This window comes from Monodelphis domestica, chromosome 3, assembly GCF_027887165.1.
Source record: "Monodelphis domestica isolate mMonDom1 chromosome 3, mMonDom1.pri, whole genome shotgun sequence".
NCBI lineage: Eukaryota > Metazoa > Chordata > Mammalia > Didelphimorphia > Didelphidae > Monodelphis > Monodelphis domestica.
In genome coordinates this window covers 102,844,088-102,862,210 of record NC_077229.1, presented here as the reverse complement: position 1 = coordinate 102,862,210, position 18,123 = coordinate 102,844,088, and the positions used below count along the sequence as shown (strand labels likewise).

The following is an 18,123-nucleotide window of genomic DNA, read 5'->3' as shown; positions in this document are numbered from 1 at the left end:
TTAATAGAGTATAATGAGTTTTTCAGGAAAAGCAATTTTAGGATGCATGTCTCTTCTTCCCTTTGATTTTCAGTATATCACATTTTATTTATATACATCTTTTTTCAATTTTTGTTGTTATTGAGCAATCTTGCACAATATGAATGGGTATTTTTTTTGTTGTTTGAAATGCATCCTCTTGGTTTCTTGCAAAATTCTCCTTGACAGTGTAGCTCTGAAACTTGGTGATTATATTTCTTATAGAATCAAATTTAGAATTTCTCTTTGTTAATATCCTAAGATTCTACACATTTTCACTCTGTTTCTTATACTTTTAGACAAATTTCTAGAATATAGTATTCCATATACCTATAATACAACATTTACATCTTTAGGCTTTTTCTTTTTTCTAGGAAACAAAAAATTCTTATTTTGCTGATCTCAGCCCTTTAACTGTTGCTTTGATTTTATAGAGAGCTAAAATCTCTGAGTTTTATTTTTTTAAAAAAACAAGTTGGCTCTGTTGTTTTTCTGCTTCTGTATTTTTTTATTCTGATTGAGTCATCCTATTTCTCAGAAATTTTCTAGTCCATTCCCATTCTCACATCTTATCAATTTTCATTTTCTTATTTTTCCATTAAATAAGCTTATTTCCAATTTTATAGATGGCTGAGTTTTCTTTATAGATATTATTATTATTATTATTAAAACCCTTACCTACCATCTTGGAATCAATACTGCATATTGGTTACAAGGCAGAAAAGTGGTAAGGGCTAGGCAATGGGGGTTAAGTGATTTGCCCAGGATCACACAGCTGGGAAGTGTTTAAGGCCACATTTGAACCTAGGACCTTCCATCTCTAGGCCTGACTCTTAATCCACTGAGCTACCCAGCTGCCCCCTACAGCTCTTATTATAATTTTAAATGTTCTGGAGGATCTTGTGGTATGTCCATTACTTTTGCTAACAGCATAGTTATTATTATAGTTGTGTTCTTTCCTTCTGGAAAAGGGAAACATGGTACAGTAGAAAATATACTGATTTAGGAGTCAAATATGCCACTTATTATTTGTAACTTTAGGCACATTACTTAACATCCCTGAGCCTTGGTTTCTTCATTTCTCCTTACTTTACAGTTCAAAACTCAAGATTTTCATTGTTTTCTTTTTACCTCATATTTACTCCATTGTATTGGGATCTGTTATTTTTTCTTTGCTTATTCATTTCCTTGTTCCGTTAGTTTTTCCTTGAAATTTCCCCCCCTACATTCTGTTTCTTATTCTTCCTTTCTTGTTCTCTTTCTCCTTATTGTATTTGTGTTTTGGGGAGTTGAATTTAGTAAGTTATGTTCACTCCTCCCTCTTTCTGGGAATTCTGGGCAGAATAATTTCGACAGGCCTTGAGTAACAAAGTGCATTCTAGGCATGACTAATGACCTGGGGAAATGTAACGAGAGTCCAGAGACCAGAAAATTGTTCAGGTTGGTTGGAATATACAGTTCATGAAGTAATAAGAAATATTGCCGGAAAGTCAGGTTAGAGTGAGATTATAGAAAGCCTTAAATGCCAAATTTAGAAGTATTTTATCCTCTTGACGCAGGTGGGCAGTGATAGAAGCGGGACCCTCATGCTCTGAAGTCTCATATTTTTCATTATTATTAGCACTGTATTATTAGCACTACCTAGGCATACATCGCAAAATTTGTATTGCTAAGCATTTAAACAGTTGTATATTCTTAATCAATTATCATCGTCTTGCACTGTTCTGTATTTAGGTCAGTCTTATACAGTTTCGTATTACTAATCACTTGTACTGTATCTACTGTTCTGGATTTACGTCACTTATACTGTTCTGTACCCTCCCTACTTTTCACTTCGAGATAAGAACTTTCTAGGGAGATAGCGAGGCTTCTCCTCCGCTGGGGTTTTCTTCCTGAAACGCCCCAGAACGCCCAGGGGTGGACTAATCAATAAATATGCAAACTCTGATTCACCCCAATAGCTACTCCATCAGCCCCAAGGCCATTCCAAAACGGGGGGGGGGCGGGGGGGGGGGGGAGAGAAGGCCCTATTACTAATCCGGAGACCATTCCATCTTGGGGGTCACTCCACCAGCCCAGAGGTATTTCTTTGCCCTAATCTTTTCTTTAAAGAAAGATTTTCATGCCTCTGATCCAGAACAGAGTTCTGAGCCTTCCATTCTTGGAGCGAGACCCTGCTACATACTTTGGAGAGTGTTTTTCCCACAACACTCTAGCCCAAGAAAAGCAAGGTTTTCAAACTGGGTGGAAACAAAATATAGAAGAGCGGGAAAGAACTTTATACATCATTTGTTCAACTCCTTCACTGTTATAGCTGTAGCAAAAACATGGTCAATTATGGAACAGAAAGATTATTTTGTCGACTGTTCAATTTGCCAGGAAACTGAGAGTCTAACAAAGGAAAGGGCTCTGTAATCTCCTTTTTTGGGAGTATCTGCACTAGCACACACGCACACTTTTCTGGCAAACCTTCCGGGATAGTAAGGGAGAGTGACTACAATTCACGTAATTTGTTGTGGTTTTCTCAATATTCGGGTGACCAGAATCACAGGCGGAACGGCACCGAAACTCAGGAATGCAGAACTAGGAAACATAGCTCGTTCTTAACCACGTGCTTGAGTCACCTGCAGACTACAAGTCCCAGGATGCATCATGACACCGTAGCAGCTTCGGGGCAGGCCTCCGTCTTAGCCTTCTTTCCATCTATTGCTTATCTGGAGGAGGAGATGCTTACCTTGCCTCTCTTTCTTGACCACAAATCCCGGCGTGCCTATGGTCGCCACTACCCTTGCGCTTCACACTCTCACGTGCCACGCCCCACCTCCGCGGGACCTACAAACCATCGAGGGCGGCGTGCGCCTGCGCTTTCATTAGACTGCCGCTTCTCTCCCACCTCCGACTCCACCTCCCCAAGCTGTAGACCCTGAGGCCTACGGCGGCCGGCAGAGGGCAGCGGTTGGCAGTTAACGGCCGTTGGCCGAGGGGGCGGGGAAGCCGGGGCAGGGGCGGGGCCCGGGCCGGGCCGGGCCGAGAGGTGCCTGTGCCGCGGCGCGGCTGGGCGCTCCGTGGCAGTGGGTGAGGTTGAGCCCAAGGAGATGGGGGACCGAGGTGGCGCGAGCGGCTCTCGGCGTCGGAGGACCGGCCCGCGGACAGCAAGCGGGGGCAGCGGCGGTGGCGGGAGCTCGGGAAGTCAGCCCGAGGACGAGCTACGGGCGGCGGCGGCGGGAGCGGGAGCAGACGCAGGCGGAGGCGGGGATGCCCGGACCCCGGACGCTGCTCCTGCGCTCACCCGGACCCCCGCCGGAGAAGGAGATGGAGAGGGTGTAGAACACTCAGACTTGAGGTAATGGGCTCTAACCCTTCTCCCCTCAGACCCCTGGATGACCCTTTCCTACCCGACCCCTGCCTCCAGCCACCCTTTGATTGTTTTCTCCGCCCTCTGCCAGCCCCTCTCGCCCTTGATTCCCCGTAGCGGCTACTTCCCCAGCTCCCTCCTGTCCTGACTCTTTCCTCCTGGGACTGCCCAGATTTCTCCCTCTTTCCCCTCCCCCAAACTCTTAGGTCTGATCCTTTACCCCAGTCTATATATGAGACTGAGAGGGAGGGAGCCTTTCTATTTGTTGAAAAAACAAAAATAAAATGCCCTTTGTACTCAGCAGTGACAATACGAAATAAAAATAGGATACAGTCCCTGCCATTAAGGCATTTATAAGTTATTTGGTCAGAGGAATGTGAGGGAAAAAAAAATGAACTTCAGTAATTGATACAAATTACTCATAACACCATAGATGGTGGGGTTCCGTCTAAAAACAGTGTCAACAAGCCAAATGAAAGAAGGAAACAAGAAAAAAGAGGGGAACGAAAGTGTTATGGGAATTCAGAGGACAGCAGAGTCACTTTTGGCCCAGGGTTCAGGGGAAGCTCCTGTGGAGGGAGTGATATTCAAACCAGGCCTTGAAGGATGGCTAGAATTTTGATAGTCTGAGGGAGGTATGGGTATAGGTCATTGTAGGAAATTTGTTCTTGCTAAAACAGAGGGTATTTATGTGTAGGGGGATAGTAAGAGAGAAGTCTGGGAGTTTAGGCTGTAGCCAGATCATGAAAAACCTTGAATGTCAGGCTGTTAGTCAACAAATATTAAGTGCTTACTATGTGCTAGCCACTTTGCTAATTGCTAAGGAATTTGGATTTTTTTCCTGTGTGACATTGAAGATTGTTGAGTAATGTTATCAGAACCATAGAAACCATAAAGACAAATCAGCCAGCACCTGGGGGATGAATTAGACAGGAGAATCTGAGAGAAGTTAGATTGGATAGGAGGCTATTTCTCATAGCTAACATTCAACTCTTCCTTAGGTTGGCTCCACAAGCTGGTAGTGCTTGCTATCTATGGGGCAGTCTTAAGCCACCTTTGGGTTCCTTATCTCCTCAGCCTCAACCTTAGTACTAAGCTACTCCAAAGTAATCAAGACCCTATAGAACCACTATAAAGAAGCCCTTCATCCCAGAGCTACCTGTACAGCATAGACAGGAAGGGAGTGGCAGGCATAGAGGAACTGATTCAATACCACACCACTTTATATATCATCTACCCTTTAGGTATCTACCTACCCTAATTCAAGCCCTCGTCTCTTTCCATCTGAACTATGAGGAAGAATTCTCCATGCCATCAAGTCAGCAAACTTTTATCAAGACCCTACTATGTGCAAAGTCTTATGTTCAGCTTTTCTGCTTCAGGGTGACCTGACATAATATGAGACAAAATATGATCTCATATAATTAGTATGAACACAGTGCTAAGAGCAATTAGAGTAGAGAAAGGTCACTTCTAATTAGAATGATTAAGAGAGAGATAACATTATTGAGCTCTTGCTAGTAGGTAGCCCTGGAATGGATATCCAATAGAAGCTGAGAAATCTGCTTTGGAAAAAGAAGGGAATTTCCCCCCCCAACCTCCCAATCCTCTTTCACTATATTAGGGGCAGTTGCCATCTTGTTTAGAAGCAAGAGAATGGATAAAATGACACCAGAAGGATCCTGCCAGATTGGGGATGATATATGCATTACCATCCCTCCCACATCTTCATATATACCCTGTCCCCATCTTTCCCGACCACCATCTGTCTTTTCTTTCTTTTTTTTTTGCCTGCTCCACCACCACCCTTCCTCATAGGAGCAGAGTATCGTGGAATGAGTCCTGGACTAGGGATCTGAAGATCTGGGTTTGAGCCCCAGCTCTACCACCAACTAATTATGCCACTTTGGGCATATTATTTTAATAGCTCTAGATCTCAGTTTCCCCAGCTACCAACCTATTTCACATGGTTATTTTAAGGACTGAATGGGATGATACATATAAAATGCTTTGTAAGCAGTTAAGTGCTATCTAAATGTGTTTTTATTATCTTAAGAGCCTTCTTGTCTCTATTTTCCCCAATCATTGCTTACTCTATTACTGCTTTTCTCTTTTCCCTACAACAGTCCTTTCCTTATCACTGACCTTTCCCTGACTTTTCCCATCATTAACCCTTCCCTTTCTGCTACCCTTTGCTTGGCCCCATGACCCTGTAGAGAACAGCTTTTTCAATAATTTCCCAACACTTCCTGCTCAGCTTGGGCAGGGCAGACAGTTCCGGTTTGGAGTGTAAGCTAGTTTCCTCCTACCCCTGTCGCAAGGTGAGACTGTAGGGAAAGAATCTAGAAGGGGTTACCATTCATCTTCTGAATCACCTTACTTATTCTCCACCCCAGATTCCTTATTCTTCAGGAAGGCAATGAGTTATAAACTGGATTTAGAGAGACATGATCACTGTCTTCCAATATTTGAAGCTCATTCTTTGGGGGGCAGGAGGGATTGGATTAAAGCTCTTTGACTCCATAGGGCAGACCTACTAACACTAGTAAGGGGGATTTGAGTGTAGGAGGAAGGGCAGATTTTAGCTTGTTATATGGGGAGATCTTTGGAAGAATTGGAGCTGTCCAACAATAGAGTAGGAAATTAGTTTCCTTGGAAAAAATTATTTCTCCCGATTGGTGGAGGCTTCTTAGGAATCTTGTTAAGGGGGTTCTCATTCAGATAGGATCAGAAGGGGCCAGTTAGTCATTTAGTCTAATTCTGATATTATTTAGTTCTAGAAATGAAAGTATAGTCAGGGGAAGGAAATGATGTTTGGGGACATGTATTGAAGAGTCCTGAGATGGTATTGGGCCTGGTGTTTCTGAAGCTATCTAGACACAGAACTAGTATACTAGACCTAGGCTAGGTATTAATGGCCTGAGCATTCAAAACACTGTTCTTCAAGAACTTGACTCCGGATCCCCATTTTAACTGACTAAGACAAAGAGAAGGTAACTCTTTGGGGGAATGCAACTAGTTGGCCAGTGGTTGGGAAAGCCATCATGTGGCTTTCCCTAGGTAGAGGAGGGGAGGATAGTGAGGATGTGAGGAAAATGGAAATCTTTTGTTTAGAGCAATGTGGGCTTTTGAGTGAGAGGGAAGAAAGGGAAACTTGATACTTTTTCTTCTGGCTCCTTTTCCCTCTACCCATTCCATAGCTTCTATGGGACCTGACTCTTTCTCCATTAGAAGGAAAACCTTTCCAAATAGTCTTTGATATGCAAGGCTAGGTAGGCTTTGTGGAGGCCTCCCCAAGAGGACCATAGAGGATGTGTCCAGGGTTAGTCAGCCTTTTTCTTTGTTGTTTTAATTGTTGCTTACCTTGCTATTTCCTTACCTTTCATTCACTTCTCAATCCTTAAGTCCTCATTCTGGTTTCTGACTCTGCTCCTGGCCTGAAATTGCTCTTTTTTCAAGGTTACCAGTTATTTCTTACCTACTAAATCCGATGACCTTTTCAAAACCTTTATTCTATTGAACATCTGGATATAAAAAGGAAATAATTGAGGAATTCAAGAAGCAAATCACAAGCCTGGTGCAGAAGTTTAATGTAGTAATGATTGGGAGACTTTAATTATCCAGATTTTGCTGGGGTTCTCTCTCTACCTAACAGTTTTGTGACTTATTTTAAAGATAATTTTCAGCCTTCAAAAGGTAGAAGAATCCATACTAGGAAGTTCTCTTCTGGTTTTGTTTCTTGGTTGCTAGGGTTAAAATGATGGAACCTTAGGGATAAGTGACCAATCTCCTAGAAGAGATTGTAATTGAGCATAATCTTAACTGAACCCCAGATTTGGAAAAGCAGGTTTTGGAGGAAAGACTGGTAAAATCTCATGGAGGATTCGACAGAGAAGCCAGCCAAGAAATTCAAATTAATTTTACCTTGTAATTTGTAACACAGCCCAGTAGGGATCTCAAGAATAAAATTCTGAAGACACAAAAAGAAGCATGTTTGATGGAAGAAAAATGGGATTTGTGTGAAGAGACCAATGTGAATGCATAGGGAATTCACCAAGTGATTTAGAATTAAAAAAAAAATTTAGAATTAAAAAAAAAAGATGGAGGTAAGGACAGGAAACAGTATGAACACAGGAGGGTACTGCAGTACTTAAAAAAAAAAAGGCAACAAGAGTGCAGGAGAGACTGCAGAGGAAAGCTAAGGCTACCCAAGGGACTTTCATGGAATTCTTTTGGAGATTTGCTGGGGGAGAGAAAAGTGCTTACTTACTTGGAAGAGGAGGAAGATTAGTTACTACAGAATGAAGGCAGAACTGCTCAGGTTTTAGTTTGCTTTTATTTTCTCTGGCAAGGAGAGTGACCTTTATCCAAAAAAGCACAGAACAAAAATGGATATCAAGGAGTTGATACCCAAGATAAGAAAGGAGATCATAAGAAAGCACCAGTTGTACTCAGAGGATTAAAGCACCTGGCCCAGGTAAACTAACTACCTGGCAGTGGTGATTATTGAGCTGTCTTATTGAGCCACTGTCAGTGATAGTTGAAAGAACACAAACAGGAAAGGTAACTTGTAAGACCCAAGAAAGGCAATGTTCTTATTTTCAAAAACGAGAAAAGAGTCTACAAATGAGAGGCTAATGGGCTTGATTTTAGTATTATGTTCTTGGATTTTCTATGAATTGGAGATGGTGAGGGAATGTCTAGAACAGGAAGCAGGAATCTTAAAGAGCAAATCCTACCAACCTAATATTATTTCCTTTTTTGGTCAGTTATTCATTAAATTGCTAGATTTTGGGAATGCTATATAGTTTACCTTGACTTTCATTTTAGCAAAGCATTTGATCCAGTTTCTCATACTAATCTAGTAGAAAAGTTGGAAAGATGTCAGTGAGCTGACACCTGTCCCCCTACTTAATCATATTGTCAGTTTTGCTACAATGACATCTCTCCCATCTATCATTCATGTAATTTAGGCCACAAACAGACCCTGATTGCCTTGATTATTTCAGTACCTTCCTAATTGATTTCTCTACATCCAAGGCTTTACCTTCTCTAATCTGTCTTCCACATAACTGCCAAAGGGATATATATTTTTTATTTGGGGGGGGGGTAGCACCATAATAGTATTTTATTGATTAAAGATGGAAACATTTTGTTATGATGAAGTAACATAAAGAAGGGATGAGCCTTTAACTTCAGATTAGTTCCTAAATACTTCCACAGAGTCTCTGGCGTTTTTTACTCCAATTTTTTATGTATGTTATTGATTTCATGTTATATAATAAAATAAGAACCCAATCTCCATAGCCAATCAGATTGAACCTGCTACTACTTCCTTCCTTTGCTATGACTAAATAAACCTCCTTTTATTAATTTTTTTTTAATTTTATGTAGTCAATTTAGAACATTTTTCCTTGGTTACAAAAATCATATTCTTTCTCTTCCCTCTCCTCCCCCAACCCCTTCCCATAGCCCATTCGCAATTCCGCTGGGTTTTACATGTGTCCTTGATTAAAACTTATTTCCATGTTGATGTTTGTACTAGGATGATCATTTAGAGTCTCCATCCCCAATCATATCCCCATTGACTCATGTAATCAAGCAGTTGTTTTTCTTCTGAGTTTCTACTCCCACAGTTTTTCCTCGGAATGTGGATAGTGTTCTTTCTTGCAAATTCCTCAGAGTTGTTCTGGATCACTGCATTGCTACTAATGGAGAAGTCCATTACATTTGATTGTACCACAGTATATCAGTCTCTGTGTATAATGCTCCCCTGGTTCTGCTCCTCTCACTCTGCGTCAGTTCCTGGAGGTCATTCCGGTTCCCATGAAATTCTAATTTCAATTGGGATTCCCCAATTGAAGGGCATCCCCTCATTTTCCTATTTTTTGCCACCACAAAGAGCGCAGCTATGAATATTCTTGTACAAGTCTTTTCCCTTATTATTTCTTTGGTGTACAAACCTAGCAGTGCTATGGCTGGATCAAAGGGCAGGCAGTCTTTTAGCACCCTTTGAGCATAGTTCCGAATTGCCCTCCAGAATGGTTGGATCAATTCACAACTCTACCAGCAATGAATTAATGTCCTGACTTTGCCACATCCCCTCCAGCATTCATTATTTCCTGTTTCTGTCATGTTAGCCAATCTGCTAGGTGTGAGGTGATACCTCAGAGCTGTTTTGACTTGCATCTCTCTGATTATAAGAGATTTAGAAAACCTTTTCATGTGCTTATTAATAGTTTTGATTTCTTTATCTGAAAACTGCCTATTCATGTACTTTGTCCATTTATCAATTGGAGAATGGCTTGATTTTTTGTACAATTGATTTAGCTCTTTATAAATTTGAGTAATTAGACCTTTGTCAGAGATTTTTTTCCTCCAATTTGTTGCTTCCCTTCTATTTTTGGTTGCATTGGTTTTGTTTGTACAACCCCTTTTTAATTTAATGTAATCAAAATGATTTATTTTACATTTTGTAATTTTTTCCTAACTCTTGCTTGGTCTTAAAATCTCTCCTTTCCCAAAGCTGACATGTATACTATTCTGTGTTTACCTAATTTACCTATAGTTTCCTTCTTTATATTCAAGTCATTCATCTATTCTGAGTTTATCTTGGTGTAGGGTGTGAATGTTGATACAAACCCAATCTCTTCCATACTGTTTTCCAATTTCCCCAACAGTTTTTATCAAATAGTGGATTTTGTCCCAAAAGCTGGAGTCTTTGGATTTATCATAGACTGTCTTGCTGAGGTCACTTAACCCAAGTCTGTTCCACTGATCTTCCTTTCTGTCTCTTAGCCAGTACCATATTGTTTTGATGACCACTGCTTTATAGTATAGTTTGAGATTTGGTACTGCTAGGCCACCTTCCTTCACATTTTTTTCCCCATTATTTCCCTGGATATCCTTGATCTTTTGTTCTTCCAAATGAACTTTGTTATGGTTTTTTTCTAATTCAGTAAAAAAGTTTTTTGGTAGTTTGATGGATATGGCACTAAATAAGTAAATTAGTTTGGGTAGGATTGTCATTTTTATTATGTTGGCTCATCCTAACCATGAGCAATTAATGTTTTTCCAATTATTTAGATCTAGTTTTAATTGTGTGGAGAGTGTTCTGTAGTTGTGCAAATGGATATTTTTAAAGGCTATATCTGACCATATCACTTTCCTGCTCAGAAATTTTAGTTTCCGAGACTCTTTTTTTTTTAAATTTTAATATTATTTTATTTGGTCGTTTTTATACATTATTCACTGGAAACAAAGATCGTTTTCTTCCCCCCCCCCCCCCCCCCCCCCCCCGCCTTTCCCTCTCTCATAGCCGACGCATGATTCCCACTGGTTATCACATGTGTTCTTGACTCGAACCCATTTCCCTGTTGTTGGAGTTTGCATTATAGTGTTCATTTAGAGTCTCTCCTCAGTCTTATCTCCTCCAACCCTGTAGTCAAGCAGTTGCTTTTCAGCGGTGTTTTTACTCCCACAGTTTATCCTCTGCTTGTGGGTAGTATTTTTTTTTAGATCCCTGCAGATTGTTCAGGGATTGCATTGATACTAATGGAGAAGTCCATCACCTTCGATGTTTCAGAGACTCTTAATGTAGAGTTCATACACTTATTTTTTGTTTTAAATTTTAATAAATATATTTCAGTATAATTGTATTTTATGCATTTAAAGATATTATTTTGAGAAGGGGTCTATAGGCTTTATTGGAATGCCGAAGAAGTTCATGGCACCAAAAAAAGGTTATGATGCCTGCTCAAGTGGTTCCTTGATGCTTCTATGACCAAATAGAGACTTCTCTGCTTGGTGATTGTGCCCTTGATGATCTGGCCTCAGCCTACTTTTCCAGAGTGATTACACATTACTCCATATCACTCTTGTTTGCTTAATTAACAGACTGATTTCTTTGCTGCTCTCCTACATGTGTGAAATTATGCCCTGTTTCCATATTTTTGCTATGCTTTTATTTTTCACTTTTTGCCTCTTGGAACGCCTACATGCCCTTTAAGATCCACTTCAAGTGCCACCTTCTCCTGGAAACCTCGAGACCCCCAGTTGTCAGTACCCTCCTCACCCTGAAATCACATTGTATTTATTTTGTACATAGGGCATCCCCAAAGTAGACCTTAAAGCTACATGGAAACTTTTTTGGATGCATCGTATATATTTTATTTACTTATTTGTGAATATATATCTTCCCATATATCTCCTTGAAGAAAGGGGCTATCTCACTTGATATATCTATATCTATATCTATATCTACATCTACATCTATATATTATATCAAGTGAGATAGAAGGAGGGAAGTAAGTAAGAAAGCATTTAGTAAGTATTTGTGCAAAGTGGATAATGAGGTAGCATAGAAGATAGAGTGCTGGACCCAGAGTCAAGAAGACTCATCTTTCCCGAATTCAAATCTGGTCTTTGTTACTTTCTAACTGTATGACCCTGGACAAGTCACTTAATACTATTTGCCACTGTTTTCTCATCTGTATGACATGGAGAAGGAAGTGGCAAACTGGACCGGTATCTTTTCCAAGAAAACCCCAAATGGGATTATGAAGAGTTAGACATGACTGAAAAATGACTCAGTAGCAGAAATATGCAAAGTACTATGCTAAAAGCCTTAGGGGTAAAAATAGAAAAGTAAGACAGTCTTTGCTCTGATGAAATTCACATTCTACTGGGGGAGACAACATATATCCTTAATAAATTCTTGATTGAGTTGGTTACAGTACAAGATTCAAAATAACCTCATTAATAGTTTTATTAGTTTGGCAGGAGGTTTCCAATGGAGTGCCTCAGGGATCTGTGTTTGCCCATGTGCTTTCATGCTTATGAGGTTCATAGATATTTAAAAGGTGGGAAGAATAGTTAACATATTGGATGACATCATATTCCCAGAACATCTCTGACAAGCCAAAGAATACAGCTAAATTTAAGCAGGTAAAATTTGCTAGGGACATATATATGTATGATCTTGGGTTCAAAAATTAAAAGAAGCATAATTTTATACCAATTTGTCTGAAAAAGATTATGGGATTTTAGTGGACTATGAGACCAATATGAGTTAAGTGTAAGCTAAAAAAGTTAGTATGACCTTGAGATACATTAAGAGAAGAATAGTTTTCAGGAAAGAGGAGGTAATGGTACTCTCTTTATTCTACCTTTGTCAGGGGAGATTTCTTGTCAAAAATACATGATCATTTTCTAAGTAAACTAAAGAACATCCAGAGTTGTGTAAGGAATTAAATTAAGGGGTTTGACTAAAATATGAGAATTTTAAGATAATACTGTGGTCACCAATTTTAAAATTAATACAGCCCAAGTCAAAATGACTTTTAGTAGCTTTATTTACAAAGAGGGTGAAGAGAGTGAAAGTAGAGAAATGAAAAAGAGGATAGAGGAGATGTCTATCCTACCACACTAAATATTTCTCTGGTGCTTGCTTAAACCCATGCAGGGTTCCTTAAACCCTTAGCCAGAGGACTCTTTGGTGAATTAAGCAAGGGTTCAACCCACACAGCCTCTTCTAGGAAGGGGAGGCCTCTCTGGAACTAATCTCTCTAGAAACCAGGAAAGGAAGGTCAGCTTTTTACTCACTAAGCCAAAGTTCCAGAGTGAGGAGATCTAGGAGCAGTCTTACCAGAAGTAGTCCAAGAGCTAGAGTCCAAGGTTCAAGAAAAGCCAAAGTCCCAAGGTGAAGTCCCCAAGGAGAAGATCCTCCAACCCGAAAATTCAGGACGAAGACTTCTTGCACAGGAAGTTCATCTTTTATAGTCGTCCTTTTTATAGTCCATTTCCTGTCCCTTCCTCCACTTTATAGGGACCAATTGCAGTCTTTAAATTTGCTTAGCACTGCCCAGGTCAGTCGATTCTGGAGTTGTCACCCTCTTTATTTATTTATTCATTTATTTCTTTCTAAAACTCTTACCTTCCATCTTAGAATCAATACTATGTATTGGTTCCAAGGCAGAAGAGTGGTAAGAGCTAGGCAATGGGGGTTAAGTGACTTGCCCAGGGTCACACAGCTATGAAGTGTCTGAGGTCAAATTTGAACCTAGGACCTCCTGTCTCTAGGCCTGCCTCTCAATCCACTGACTACACAGCTGACTACACACTGCTGCCCACTGTTACCCACTTTATTAAGTGGCTTGGGGACCTTCCCTACTTAGTGTTAAGTAGGGATGTTCAAGCTTTGGTTGATTAATGAAAAAATAGGCAAGAGGAGAGTCAATCCCATATTCACAGTGGGCAGCTAGGATGATGAAGCATTGTGTGCTGTGTGAGGATCAGTTGAAAGAATTGGAGATAGTTAACCTGAAGAAAAGACTGTGCAAGGCTGAAAGCTATCTTTATTTGAAGGTCTTTCATATGGAAGAAGAATTATACTTGTTTTGTTTGACCCTAGAGAGCAGAACTAAGAGCAATGGGTCAGATTTGTAAAGAGGCAAATTTTGGCTTAATATCAGGAAAAACTTTCTGATAGGGCTATCCGAAAGTAAAGTGGGCTGCCTCAAAATGTGGTGACCACCCTGACTGGATGCCTCTAAGTAAAGTCTGTATGACTATTTGTTAGGCTTGTAGTGGAGATTCTTCTTTAGGAATGGGTTGGATTAAAAGGCTTCTGAGGTTCCTTTCAACTCAAAAATGTTGTGATTATGGAATATTCTTCTGTAGCTTTTGACCCAACTGACTACCACCTAGTTCTAGCAATCTTTTCTTCCCTGGCTTCTGTGACATTGTTCCCTCTTGGTTTCTTTACTTTGTGGTTCTTTCTTAACCCTTTGCTAGATCATCTTCTGCTCCACAATTAGGAGCCTTCCCAAGACTTTGTCCTGGATCCTCTTATCCTATAGCAGTGATAGTGAATCTTTTAGAGACAGAGCGCTAGACTCCAACCCCCCACCCCCCACCCTCAGCCTCCCCAGCCCTTTAACTTAGACAGGAGAGAGAGAGGAAGTGCTCCCATTAGGCGACTGCAGGTGCCCACAGAGATGGCTCTATGTGTCCTTTTTTTTTATATGTGTCATAAGTTAGCCATTAGTGTTCTATAGTGTCTTCCTTATGATCTATTTACCTTTCATGAATTTTATTTTTTATACTGTGTAGACAATTTACAAATCTATATATTTAACCTTAATCTCTTTTCTGAATTTTTGTTTCATACTGTCATCTGCCAGCTGGACACTTCTACTTTGGTAGGCATTTCAAAGTCAGTATGTCCAAAAGGAAACTAATTTTATTTTTGCCCAATCCCATCCCTCTTCCAAACTACCCTATTTTCATTAAGGATAGTACCAGCCTTCCAATTATTCAAATTTACTATTTTTGGAGTCATCCTTGACTCTTCATTCTTTCCTGCCCCCCAACATGTCTTGAATTAATCTCCTCTCTACTCACATAACCTTTACCATGGTTCACACCTTTATCACTTGCCTGGACTATTAAAAGCCTTGTAATTGGTCTCCATGCTTCTAGTTTCTCCTCCTCTAATCTGTCTTTTACAGAGCTGTTAAAGTGATATTTCTAAAATATGATTTGACCATGTCACCTCTTTATATGAACATCTTCACTGCCTCTTGTCTCTGGGAGCTTTTAGCCGAGGTGTCTCCATAAAGAAGGAATAAAGTTGGGTAGAAGATGAATGGACAGAGAGAGATGGTAGAAGGGCACTGTAGGTGATATGTGAGCAAAGGTCTGGAAATAGGTAAGTGCATGGTGTTTAAGGATAACCATTAATTCAGGTTGGCTTATGGATAGAATATAGAAAGGGAGAGTTAAAGCCCTAGGAGTGGGTGAGATTGAGAGAGAGAGAGATTAGAGAAGACTAAACTTTGAGGAAAAGTGGAAAAGAATAAACATTTATATAGTGTCTACTCTGTTCCAGTCAGTGCTTAAGTGCTTTACAAATATTTGATCTTCAGCCAAAATAATTTAATCTTCACAACAACCCCAGGGCATACAGAGGTGAAATGACTTCCTAGGGTCACACAACTAGAAAGCGTCCGAGGGTGGATTTGAACTCAGGTTTTACTGACTCCAGTTCCATTAAAGAGGGTGTGGGTAGAATTAGGGCCTGTGCCAAGTGACTTTGTGATGGTCTTATCTGGGGTAAGCAAAGGTCAGTTGCCCATTGTCTCCATTCTGGCTAATAAGTACTTTGAATAACCCCTTCCTTTCTTTTCTCTTCTGAACCTTTAGGTTTAGGCCCTTCCTCCTTTTGCCTTTGGGAAAGATAACTTTCCCCTTGGGCTGTCTGGCCAATGTCTATAAGGCTTCCCCTATCCCAGTAATGGCTTGGGAGGTCTGTTTCCTGTGAGTCAACTGCCTGGATTGAGCTGGAAGGCAGAATTTAGGGAGCTGGGGGTTTTGTGGCTAGATTAGAGGAGTAGGTGAAAGTCTAGCCTCCTCTTGGGGCCTCCTAACCAATTTCTGAGCCCTGAAGTTTTTTCTGCTGTGCTTACTTGGGACATGTAAAGCACTTAGCACTTAGTTCCGCACCTGACATATAGTAGGCACTGTATAAATGCTTATTCTCTTCCCTCCAAACTTTTTCTTTCTCTGTGTTCAGTGTGTTGCTTTACCTTATTGGCTGAGAAGCCTTAGCAGCCTTGGTGAACCTTTACGCAGTTTGAGTGCCCGGAGGGCAAATTCAAACTGTTTGTGAGCCCTGTTACCCCTTTAGGGAGAGAGCTGAGGGAGAAGGTGCTTGCTTTGGGCTGCCTCGGACTCTGGGAAGAGGGGAACAGAGCAGCTCCCCAAGTGCCAGCTCTGTCCACCTGCCACACCTTTGCCAGTGCCACCCTAGGGTTTCTGCCGGAATCAAGTTGGGACAGTAGGAAGCAGCAGTGGTTCCTTCGTCTAAATCTAGGTCTTAGTATGTTCCTTCTTCCTCTCATTCCCCTTCTAGCCTCAAATTAATACTGCTTAAGGTGATTAGGGAGGGTCTAGGATCCTAGGCAGCCTGGAGTGGGTATGGGTATTCTATTCTGTAAGTGCCTTTTCTTACTGAGCTTTGAGGTGAAGAAGATATAGCCTGAAGGGCCTGCCTTAATCCTGGCTGGTGAATTAGGGAAAGGCTGTGATTTATTTCAAGCTGGCACTTGAAACTAGCTTCCCTAGCAGTGTGACTTGGGCCTGTACTGGTCCCCAGGCCCCTCAGTTTTCTTGAGGAGCCCTTGTTCTAGAACTCGCTTGCTCCTTGTTAGAAGGGGTGTAGACTCCCTTTGGGGGTAAATGAAGAAAGACTCACGTTCTGAAGAGCTCACTATTCTGGTAGAGCTCTAGCAGGCTGAGAAAAAGAGAACTTTCCCAGTGCCAGTGGCAGATGTAGGAGTAGGGAACCCTGGGGATTTTTCTGGTCAAGAAACAGAAAGGACTTAAGTCATTTTTTAACCTCTGACCCTCTCAAGTGTGACTTGCTCCAGAGTCAAGGCTCAGGGCCAAAGTGGTAGAGAAGACTCTTTGTCCTGGCTACCCTGCAGGGAGAGTGTGCAAATGTAGGAGATAGGCTGCCTGTCTGGAGGTAAAATGAGAAGGCTAAGGTTAGGGATTAAGAAAAGCTGAAGAGGGCGGCTGACCCACCTGTCTGTCTAGGTCAGGCCTGCATTCGGATTGGGAAGGACACTGGATCTGTGATTTCATTAGTATTGAAAACATTCAAGTAAGGAAATTCCTTCTTCAAGTGCATGTTCAGTTTAGGGGGGCCCTAAATTTTTCCTAAATTCCACTGGGACACTAATGAGTACTGTGAAGGTTGCTCAGTAAGGACCACAGTGAGGGATACTTGCCAGGCAGTGCACAGGGCCCTAACCCAGGAGGGAAGATCCATAATTCATAGCTCTTTGTACTTACATTAGCTGATGATTAGAGGTAGCAGATACTGGCAAAAGTGGCAACCTGTCTTCCTCACTACAGTCCCTTGCATAAACTATGTTCCAGTGACATATTGAGGAGAAGTTTAGGTGGTAGCCAAAGCCTCTGCATCTTACTCCATCTGAATGGCCAGGGGTCATGAGATCCTTCCAGGCCTCCCATGCCAGGTTTGTAGAACCTTCTGTCTGAGGCCATATTATTAATCTCTATTTCCCAATCTGCAAAATGGGATGACTATCTGTTCCAGTCTAACATCAGGGCCACTAAGAATGACCCTTTGAAGAAGAAAGTTGGAATGACAGGGTCAGGCAATGGTGATGAAATAGCATTTGGCAAAGGATATTAACAAGTAATTCTTGAAAGAAAAATTGCTAAGTATTCACAACCATGTGAAAAAATGCAACAAATTAGTAATAACAAGAGAAATGCAAATCAAAACAACTCTGAGGTGAAAACCTTACATTCTGAAAATTACAAAGATCTCAAAAAATGGCAATAGTCAATGCTAGATATTAGAAACAGTGGTTATGGGATGATAACCCATTATAAGTAGAGTTGTAAGGTACAACCATTTTGAAAAGCCATTTGGAACTATGCAAATAAAGTAATTAAAATGTCCATACTCTCTCTCTCTCTTTCTTTAACCTTCTGAATCAATACTGTGTTCTAAGACAGAAGAAAGGTAAAGGGCTAGGAAATTGGGGATAAGTGACTTGCCCAGGGTCCTACAGCAAGGAAGTATCTGAGGTCACATTTGAATCCAGGACCTTTTGTCTCTAGGCCTAATTCTCAATTCAGTGAGCCACCTATCTGCCCCTCCTCCATACTCTTTTAATCAGAGATTTTATTATAGAGTTTATACTTCAAAGAAG

At 40.9% G+C, this 18,123-nt stretch overlaps 2 protein-coding genes across 3 annotated transcripts in view; one reads left to right on the top strand and one right to left on the bottom strand.

Moving 5' to 3' along the window:
- The window catches only part of LOC100018308 (TBC1 domain family member 20-like), a 51,894-nt gene extending 48,984 nt beyond the window's left edge, over window positions 1-2,910 (bottom strand). For both annotated transcript variants that reach the window (XR_465632.3, XM_001371548.4), the window contains exon 1: window positions 2,753-2,910. The gene's annotated coding sequence lies outside the window, so the exon portion shown is untranslated. The remainder of the gene's footprint in view (window positions 1-2,752) is intronic.
- The window catches only part of DGAT1 (diacylglycerol O-acyltransferase 1), a 42,732-nt gene continuing 27,272 nt past the window's right edge, over window positions 2,664-18,123 (top strand). The window contains exons 1-2 of the mRNA XM_007488766.3: window positions 2,664-2,871; window positions 2,947-3,361. Coding sequence (XP_007488828.2) covers window positions 2,664-2,871; window positions 2,947-3,361 — 623 coding nt within the window. The remainder of the gene's footprint in view (window positions 2,872-2,946; window positions 3,362-18,123) is intronic.